The 11,077-nt window shown below is 36.7% G+C and overlaps 1 protein-coding gene across 3 annotated transcripts in view; it reads right to left on the bottom strand.

Annotated features, from left to right (window-relative positions):
• LOC107695472 (serine/threonine-protein phosphatase 2A regulatory subunit B'' subunit beta-like) overlaps window positions 1–3,881 on the bottom strand; it is a 36,926-nt gene extending 33,045 nt beyond the window's left edge. For 2 of the 3 annotated variants that reach the window (XM_016495392.1, XM_016495394.1), the window contains exons 1-2: window positions 3,789–3,881; window positions 2,456–2,860 (exon numbers count right to left, since the gene is read on the bottom strand). In XM_016495392.1, the coding sequence (XP_016350878.1) occupies window positions 2,456–2,809 (354 nt within the window). In that variant the 5' untranslated portion in view covers window positions 2,810–2,860; window positions 3,789–3,881. Of the gene's footprint in view, window positions 1–2,455; window positions 2,861–3,770 lie in introns of all 3 variants that reach the window. The other variant, XM_016495393.1, reaches the window with a different exon arrangement.
• Between the last annotated feature and the right edge of the window lie 7,196 nt (window positions 3,882–11,077).

The following is an 11,077-nucleotide window of genomic DNA, read 5'->3' as shown; positions in this document are numbered from 1 at the left end:
CTGGGAGGGATGTATACAGCAACGAGCAGTATGGCTGTATATTCCCTCGGTAGATAGAACGGCCGGCACTTAATAATCATAAGCTCCACCAGGGTTGAGCAGTGTTTGCAGACCACAACAGCATCGCGGCACCACGCATCATTGATGTAAACACAAAGCCCTCTGCCGCGGGTCTTACCTCCCTCGACGCGAGCTCTGTCCGCTCGATAGCATGTCAGCTGATCGAGATGAATAGCGCAGTCCGGAACGCTGTTGTTGAGCCATGTTTCCGTGAACACAAAAACACAACAGTCTCTTACAGTCCTCTGAGTTGAGCGTAGTAGTCGGATGTAGTTCAGTTTATTGTCCAAAGAGCGTACGTTAGCCAGTACGATGGTGGGGATAGCTGGCTTGTGTGGGTTAGCCGCTAGCCTAGCCCGGATACCTCCGCGCTTACCCCTCTTCTGCTTCCTCTCACGCCGCTTGTGGCGCCTCCGCTGTGGGCGAGATGCAGTAGTGGGGGTCGGTGATGCTGTGGGCCTCCGGAGCAGACCGAGATCCCGCAGCTCTTCGGCGTGCGCAGAGTTTAACTCTAAAAATGTGGTTCTGCCGACATCGAGCAGAAACTCACGACTGTATGCGCGCTTAGAGACAGATAGACGCGACGAATACGTACAAAAACACTGCGACTCACAAGACAAAAAACACGAAAACACCTTTCTGTCGGGAGAGAGAGAAGCCGCAGCGTGTGAACGCGCCGCCATCTTGAGCGTAAAAGCAGCTGGGTATGAAATGATAAACACTATAAAGAATAAAGAATCACACCAGTCAGACTCAGATAATGTCCCTACTCATCATGATTTACATTCACATTTACATTCACTACAAACAGATTTCTTTCCTCAAAATGCAACTTTATTTGTCATCCTTAAGGAATCTTTCCTCAAGCTTTGAACAAATTTGGCATGTGACTGAAATAAGACTTTTCAAAGACACAAACCGGACAAAATGTCAAAGAAAATGAACTCTGTTGTGCTGTGTCCACATTACAGGGACTTCTAGCGTTTCACATCAGAAGCTAATTTTATCTCATAATCTTTTTCATTTCCACAGGTGTATCGAACTATCAATGTTACTTATGAATAAGCCTTCTTGATATCAGCTTCCTCTTATTGGGCCAATAAGATATGTGTGAATTTAATGACACAATGATGTGATTCTGACAGCAGGAAGTATCATGGAGGCACTGCTTTAAAGGGGTCATATGATGCTGCTAAACATTTAAGAACATTATTTTGTGTATTTGGTGTAATGAAATGTGTTTAACACAGTGCCTTGACAACATGGCGGCGGCAACAACAATACTACAGCGAGAATAAAAGTTACACCTTCTTTCTTTGCGTGAACATTTGGGCGGCGTTATGCAAATCTTCCCACATAGTGACGTAGGTATGTGGGGGCGTGTTAGAACGAGCCATTTTAGGTAGGCGTGGTTGACTCTTAACTTTTATAAAGAATATCTCTTTGGATTTGAGACTTTAGTCTTTGCAAGTTTACAGATCTTCTTTATGCACCAAGAGCTTGTAACACTTCAAAGAGAAAGGAAAGATTGAATTGGATTGTGCATGGATATCTTTAATTAAAGATATCCATGCACAATCCAATTTATGGGCTCTGAAACCTCAGCAGCAAAGTCCACCAGCATCGCTGGACAGCGCATGATGACAGAGTCATTACCATTCCAGGGATTGACAGCATAGAGATTCGCCAACCACTGGCCACACATGAACACGATTTCTTTACACAAAAGACATGCAGGGTTCACAGAGCTCATCTGACCAGAGCAGGAGCCCTACATCCACTGACCAGAAGATGCAAAAGCCATTCAGCATCCTCTTGTGGCTAAACTGAGAAAAAGTGGTTTAACCCTCTCTCAGTGGTAAACTGGCTGTTAATAAAACGTGTAGGACCATCATATATGAGACCATTTCTTGAAATGTTCTACTGTTTCTATATTAACATGTAGAAATGCATTTGGCAAATGCTTTTTACCACATGAAATACTAGTGGAAAAATACAATAAATCCGATTATGTTTGCGTGAAATGAGGGATTAATAGAATTGAGATTGTCTAATATTAAAGTAAATATAAAACATTTCTTTAGACTAATCAGGGCTCAACAGCGTAAGCTTTTCACGTGCATTTGCAACTAAAAACAGATGTGTGCAAAATGTAAAATGTATATAAAAACATTTTTTTCAAAGAAAAAAAAAAAAGTAGGCCAATAAATAATTACATAATTATTAAATACAGTTTGAGGCAGTAATATTTTAAAGTTGTACTTTTGTAATAATTAATTTTGCATGTAAATGTCTCCCTTTATTAAGGAAAAAAATTAATTATTTGATCAATTTTTGTTTCTCTCCCACATTTTTTTTAAACTCAGGTGCACAGGTGAAAGCACAGATGCTTTACCTTCTTAGTGCTGACAGAGCATCGCAAGGTCCTCGCATTCACTCCCGCTCTGTTATTGCTGCCACTCGCAGATGGCAGGGTTGCTGAAGGAGGGCTGCACGGAGCACCAAGGGTCACAGTCATCCTCTCTGTCGCATTAATCTTCGAGGCAAAGATGTTGTTGTTGTTTTCTGTTAATACCAATGTGCTTGTGCCCTTGAAATCAGCGTGGCTTAGATCTATTTCTTCCCCGTTCTTGATTTTGTTCAGGTAGTCTTTTAGCATCGCCTGAGTACTTGGCTCACTCAACCAAAAGAGGAAGAGCTCGTCGACCTTCATCTTCAGGACAGGCTGAAGTGTTTGTGGTGATGCCATGTCTGGTTTGCTTCATGCAGCCAAGATCCACCCAAAAAAGATAAAAATAAGCTAAAGAATAAAGCAGAGAGGACAGTCAAAACACACACCAAGCAATTCACAAATTACTGCTCATTAATTCAATTTATATACATGCATCTTTATGTTTTGTAAATATTTCTTTGTAACGTACTAAACAATTACTGTATGCCATTGTGTCAAGAAATTATGATTATTAATGCATATGAAAATATAAAACACATAAATTGTTAATGAAATATATATTTTTTCTAACACATGGAAATATGTGGAATTTGAAACATCTGACAATTGCTAAAGTTTTAGCAGGAAAATAATTTACTGAAATTATTATAATTATTTATTTTTCATGCATACACACCAGCCAAAAAGAACATAAAACAGCTGCTGCTGCTACTTCTCTCTCAACCAAGCTCCTTGAATTAATTTATTCTCTACAAAAATTACCATAGTGATTTAGGTCCTACCAAAACATAACTTTCCACTTTTAGTGTTACTGAAGTTTTTTTAACTTGGTGTTCGCTTCTTCTGTAATTAACTCGATGGCAGTAAGGTTTTACGGATTTCGCATTTTACTCTAACGTTACCATGATTTTACAGTATTAATGACCATGGTATTGCGACGTTTACTGGATTCTAAACATCCCACCACGGAGGACGAAACTGGAGAACACACTGAAAATATTTTCTTATTTAAATTCACCTTATTTTTTTCCACAATTCCACACATAAACCTAAAGAAAGTGTTTAAACACAACCATCGCTAAATTACGAAAAAAATAAGCTGGTTTGTTGCTGTTGCTAGCTGACCTCACGCAGCATATACTTCCACAGCTAACGGACAACGGGTAAATAATTACATAAACATCGCCAGTATTCCATAACATAGATAAAGAAACGGATTTTTAATCGGTAAACTCCACAGAATTAAAGGTAACTTAACTGATTTGCATTACTCTACCTGCTGTTATTAGGATGGGTTTTGGCTGCTATCGTAGACGGGGTTACACTTTGAATCAAACTCTCGTTTCCTCAGGTAACCGGGAAAAGTTTATATCGCGAGAGCAGCGTCCATGCGTGAACGACTCGTTCGTTTGAAGTGGTTCTTTTAAAGGAATCAATCGAGCCGATTCGCAAGAAGAACGCGTTCGAACTGTTTGAGTTACCGTTTGAATGGAATAGATAGAGAGTTGAATAATGCGAGTCACTGGATGAAGCGAACGTTTTCTGATCTTGCTCGACTCCAAACGAATCACTGTTTAAAAGGAAAGATTTCTGTCTTAAGATGAAAAGGTTACTGGAGGAATATCACTCAGCAGTCCCATGCAATGTTTTTTCCATCATCACCATCATCGGCAAATTAAAGATTATTATTATTTTTTTCTATGAGGGAAATATATTTTTGTTCAAAAACGATGTGTCAATATGTACTTTAATGTTCTTGGACAGCATTTAACTAACCTAATAACTAGAAAATAAGTGTTATTCATCTGATTTGCTACCCCAGCAGTATTTTGTTATTATTTAGTAAACTAAGTTTCTATTTGAATACTTTTACGTACTTTACTTAGGCTATTTAATTAAAAATGTAGACATATTTTATTCCATAGTTATTCCACCCTGTACCTCATGATTTTTAATAAAAGCACAAAAGCACGTCTTCTTTATTAAAAACAAAACATGTAGATTTGTAATTCACATAATAAATCAATGCTTGGAGGGAAGAATGGATTTCACAAGACACTTCAATTGCTCTCAGATGTTTGGATACTTTATTTGAGATCACAATGGGAAATGGGAACGATGCTTATGTCTTTGAAAATCCATGGAGATTTTCTCATGCTGATGTTAACGGTACAGTATGGACGGAACTTGCATTGCTCAATATAATTACAAAAATAAAATGTTTTTGATAGTAGACAAGCACCATCAATTAGTTTTGTTGCACCTGTCTTTTTATTTGTACTTTTCAGAAAATACATTGTGTCTGTTTCAACATGAATATGGGGAATGTGTATACTGAGAAAAATATTATTTAGCATCACTGAATCAACCAAAATATCAATTTATACCAGCAAAATACATTCTTATCAGGTAAAAATGGCTGCAGGCTACACCTTTTTACAGTTGTATGACCTGCAGAGATCGTACTTCACCAGAACACCCTCTCACACACACACACACACACACAGTTCATTATTACATTTAAAGTAGAATTTATATCAATTAGTACATTAATGCCCAAAACGCATTATATATACAGTATATATATATATATATATATATATATATCAGATGGCTGAGCAGAAATCTGAAACATATCTTTCTATGGCTACAGTCACCAGGCAAGGCCGCAACATCTAATTTTGCTTTTAACTTTGGGAAACCTTTCAAGTCTTGTACTTAAGCGCTGGTTATGATTTACAAGCATGTTGCATGAGAACTGCACTAAAAATAAATTTCCATTTTGAGTTCACAGAGAAGTTTTATATTTGTTTTACAGCAAGGTACTGAACTATAAACATAATTATGCGCATATTCCTTTTATTGTTTTATTTAATCACACTCAAGTACCAAGGTCAAGTAGCATGTCATCAATATTAATCGAAGAACATCACAGTATTTAAAGCTATTTGTTTGTTGATGTGCTATTAACTTTATTTAAAGGCAGATAAGCCAGTTTCCTTTCAAGATAAAAAGGAATGAACATTACATCATGGCGTGAATTATTTCATGCATTAACTAAATGGCCCCCTAAATGCCTCCTACAAAAATGAGTAACCTATTTTAGAAAAATGTGTTTAATCTATTAATTGACTTGAGATTTCAATCTAGGGTTTTTCCTCGCATGAAAAGTCATGCGATTCCCCCATAATTCTGAACAAAGAGCCTTTTCTTTCCCTGACATGCCCGCATGCCATGTGAATGTGGAAATAGATTTTGGTTAATTTTGCCAAAGAGGGTACAGCATATTCATCCCTGGTTAAAAAGAGGTTGGTTGAGCCCCCCAGGGGCCTGGGGACCCGGGTCCCACCTTTGAACACGCATCACATCAGTCTTACATTTCAGCTCCCAGAATTTCATCATTCATTTCACATTATCTGAAGCTCTCTCATAGGGAGCTTTGCTTGCTGTCGAGACGCCTCTATTGCTTCAAGATCTCTTTGAATAATTCAGAAAAAGCAGGAGAAGATTAGAAGGCATTCAATTTGACTGCGTGAAGAATCAGTCCAATAACTCCCATCATAATTATCAGTGGATCCGTGCTCAGGCAGACTGTGGTTGTTGTGGTTCACATGTATTTACTGTAGTGTAATATCTCATTGATGTGAGTGACAAGATGGAGATTGAGAATTTAACTCACCTCTGCATCATGAAAATCAATGGAAGTATAAATACAGTTTAAATGTCATAAAGGTTGTCATTCAGGGCTATAGCCTGAGCTCAGCACAGCTCACTTTCAGAATTTTAGAATATGAATGATCTGAAGAATTTGAGCTGAACGCTGTAAAATGGACAATCTAAAAGGCAATAGTTTATATAGTCAAATTTACAACAAAAAAAGGAGACAAGGTTAAAATTTACAGTTATACATTATACAGGTAATCTTGCTTTTTGTGTATTCTATTCACCAACATGCACAGGAAAATAAGTAGCTTTTGCAGTAAAATGAAAGAGACTGCTATTAACAGCCATTAATGGCCTGCAAAAGCAGAGCTTGAATTGAACATGAGGCAAATTGTCATCCGTAATACAACATTGAATTACTTTGTCTGCCTAAGTATTAATAATAACCATTTAATTTGAGAGATTATGTTATTATTATTTTAAAAGGGCCATAATTTGTCATTAAATTAATCACACATTGAAACATAATTTTTGTAATGAGCATGAAAATTCAGTGATGTCTTATCAAAGGCAGCAAACTGTGATCTTTCAATAGAGGCAATATTCTCTTTATCTCTGCCAAAGAATGTCTCCTTTGTCCACAGCAGGATGTAATTTGTGAGCATCTTCACTATATGTGATAAAAATTCCAAAAGTTCTCAAAAATTCACCCTGACAAGTGTTTCCATCTGGTTCATGTCTATATATATATATATATATATATATATATATATATTCATATGTGAATATTACATACATACATATTATACAGTATGTGTATGTATTAGGCTTGTGCGATAATGACAAAAATGTATACTTTGATATTTTCTGGAATTTTGTTGATAACGATAATTAGATGATATTTTGCTGAATGTGTTATTGTGCTGGTACTTTGGCATGTTTAGGACTGATGTGGACAGCTGACTCTCAGAGCTTTTGATGTATTCTGTGCAGTGATTGGTTAGCAGGAGTAACAGAAATGAACTTTTCCAATATATTTTAATTGATTTTTACCTTTTATGTGGATTTTTACCTTTATAAGGACAATTTTTGTCTAACCTTAATAAAATGTATGCATCATCTTTTGTGTCAAATTCTAACCTGGTACTTTGGCATGTTTAGGACTGATGTGGACAGCTGACTCTCAGAGCTTTTGATGTATTCTGTGCAGTGATTGGTTAGCAGGAGTAACAGAAATGAACTTTTCCAATATATTTTAATTGATTTTTACCTTTTATGTGGATTTTTACCTTTATAAGGACAATTTTTGTCTAACCTTAATATGCATCATGCATCATCTTTTGTGTCAAATTCTAACCAATAAATTCAAATAGTAAGACACTATAGGGCAATCAAATTAAATCAGTATCAACAAAATTTGTGTTTGCAATGCACAGGTGGCACAGAATCTGCATTTGAAGTGGCATTTAGATGCATTTACACAGACTGTTTTACGCAGGACATGAATGCAGTTAACCTGCAGTTACAAATGCATAAATAATTTTTTGATGTTTAAAAAAAAAAACATTGAATGCTGATATTTGAAATGATTTTGGGGAAAAATAGGAAAAATAATTTAAATATAAACCTAAAATCGGCAGTAGGTGGTGACAAATCACTGCATGAGTGAGTCATTGAGTCATTCATTCAACCGATTAATTCAAACAGCTGATTGATTTAGTAACAAAACATTACTGTCCTGTGTTGCTCAGAGACGCTTTGAGAACAGTTGTGCTGTGGCTATGTTAGAAACTATTTTCGCTGACGAAATAGAGCAAAAGGAACTTGTGTCTAAAATGTAGGTCAATTAATATTAACTTCTTGTTTATTAGAATGTTTTGTAAAATCAATATCACATTTGAAATCGTACAGATATTTGGAGAAAAAAACGGTATTCATTGTTTGATATTAACTATATCAGATTATATAAATAAAAGTCATACGGGGGCATATTTCCCCACTTATCTTGAATTATGGGGGAATTCTAAACGTATTCTAATAGACTAAATCACACAGTGAAAGTGTGAACTGTAAATATGCATGCGCAGAAGTCTAACCTACATCTCAGTGCACTCTCTGAGTGTGTTTTTGTTTTGTTTTTGCAGTATACTCGATCATTTAAATAACAATTATGATATTATCATAGACGATATCGCACACCCCTAGTGTGTATGTAATGTGTGTATGTATGTAGGCTATGCAGAGCCGATCCTCCCTATATGCAAAGTACGCAAGCTGCGTAGGGCCCCCGAAACACCAGGGGGCCCCCTTGCTCTCAAAGATCATTTAATTTTAGTTTCGTTTTTGAATTTGGCCAGCGGTTCTGAAAACCGCTTATGTCATTTCTTTTAATGAGTGCGCTGTCACCCTTTCTACGTAAAAATCAGTCAAATCATGTAACGTGAATGTCATACAGTGTCTTACTCGAGACAAAAAAAAAAACAAGTTGATCTTCCCCAAAAAAAAAAAAAAAAAAAAAAACGAGTTGAAAGTGTACCGAGCCGCGGAAGAGACATCGTCCCCCCGCAGGACGTGTGTGTGTATCCTTTTTTCCATTCCATTTAGGAATGGAAAAAAGGATACACACACACGTACACACACACACACACACACACACACACACATACTGTATACGTATGTGTGTGTGTGTGTATAATTAATTCTGACATTACACACACACACACACACACACACACACACACACACACACACACACACACACACACACACACACACACACACACACACACACACACACACATACTGTATACGTATGTGTATGTGTGTGTATAATTAATTCTGACATTTACTAGCATTTTTTTCTTTCAAAATTTCAACCCTTTATGGAAATATATGTCTGCAGCTCAGGGGCCTTGTGTCTGTCAGATCACATGATCTCATGGAAACCTGTTCTGTCTTATTCCTAAAACATTATTCCACCTCACCTTCTCTGAGACGTTTGTCATTATGTCTAGGATGTAAAGATTTGGTTCTTATAATTAGGCCATGAGTCAATCCACTCAAAGTGCTTCAGTTACAAATGTACGGTACCATGGAAAGAGATATGGCTGACTACATGGTAAAAAATATTTTCGAGGACAGTATACCCTTCTCAGCCATCGTATCATGTGAGGAAGAATCTGTTTGATATGTGCTGAAAAGGACACATACTTTTCACATCACAGGAGGCTAAAGCCTTGGCACTGCTCCCTGAAAAAGGATGAAAACAAGCCGTCTAGTCGGACAGAATCAATGTAAAGCAATTACATTAGCAACCCTGGGAGTAGGCAGCATGTGTACCTGTCCAGCATGTAGACAATGGGGACTGCAGTGATGGCCTGCTTTGCTCTTCTAAAGTATCTTCGGAAATCTGCATCTGCAGGAGCCTTTGCAGGAGGCTGTAGGCATATGAAATCACTCAGATGTGAAATATCACAAACATGTCTTAAACTGTCTGTACCTGTGAATGGGAGGCACAGACAACAGAAATGTGTGTGTGCGTGCTTATTCAAGGTCTGATATTGCACACGTGCCCTTCTACAGAAAATTAAATCCATTGTCTGTGTTATTGCTAACCACTGACAGAGCATGTTGTTCACAGCAGGGAAAAAGAGGGCCATCGAGAACAAGCCTGCTGATTCCCACCGTGCTAGTGTGCGCAGGAAATGCGAATAAATCCTCTTATTTGCATGCTTGATTTGCAACATGTTTTGCTCATTTTCGCTGTTCTTTGTTCTTGTTTACTCAAATCGCAAGACAATTAAAGGACACACATGTTGATACAGATCAACATCGGCTTTCTTAAAATTGTTTTCAGCCACAGTACCATTTCACATAATTTGATTACACAAGTGCCAGAGATATTTTCCAACTTTTCACAGGCTAAGCCTGTTTGTTTACTGATTAAATATTATAGCAAAAAATGTGTATATTGTCACTGGAACAGCTAGTCAGAAGTTTAATGACTAGCACATACAGTGTCTAAAGTTCAATTGAAAAACGCTGTTGCATAATTACTCCACTAGATGGCAGTACACTCTATTTATATCTTCAAACAGACAACAGAGAAAATATTTTTACTTAATAATACTTAGAGACACCGAGGTTAGGAAAACAAACCAACAAAGAAATCACACCTGCCAAAATATTTTGATATTTGAATTGGCCTGCTATCTTATAAAAAAATTATTTGAACATTAGATTAAAATGGCAATTGTCAATAGTCAGAAACACTCACATGAAGGTGAAAGTGCACTAAAACAGGCTTAAAATAAACTTGCCATGAAAAACAAAACCTTCGAAGCTTTTATAACAACACATCATACAAATTCTTAAAAAAGAGTGGGTTGAGTACAAGCTGAAAATTGTTTTTTTCACATGACTTTTTACATATCCCTAGATATCAAACATTAAAGCCTTCCTGTCAAACTCATTATTAGTGAGACAGGGTCTGTTGGTCATTGACTGTTCCTTTGTCCTGAAATGAAAAATTGAGGCTATGTATAGGGCACACTGGGGCTAGTTGTCATGTTTTTTAATGAACAAACCTTAAAATCTTAACTACAGTTAGGTATTTAACATTTCCAGTGTTACTGGCCAAAAAAGATACATTTCGCTGAGCACATGTAGACACTGTAGTGTCAACATGAGCAAACAATTCAAGAAACAGAAAAAAATGTAAATGACAATATACAAAAATATTTTGAATTTGTATTTTGGCCATCAGGCATTATAATGATTTTATTAATTTTATTAAATAATTAATTCCTGAATATTACAACATTCCCCAACATTTTTTGAAAAATACCCTTGTCCTAGAACACAGGTCAACTTACATACTGATACAATCTAGCCTCACAAAAA

Source organism: Sinocyclocheilus anshuiensis, unplaced genomic scaffold (assembly GCF_001515605.1).
Source record: "Sinocyclocheilus anshuiensis isolate Anshui unplaced genomic scaffold, SAMN03320099.WGS_v1.1 scaffold562, whole genome shotgun sequence".
Classification (NCBI taxonomy): Eukaryota; Metazoa; Chordata; class Actinopteri; order Cypriniformes; family Cyprinidae; genus Sinocyclocheilus; species Sinocyclocheilus anshuiensis.
The sequence above is the reverse complement of the archived record's forward strand: the minus strand, read 5'-3'. Positions and strand labels throughout refer to the sequence as shown.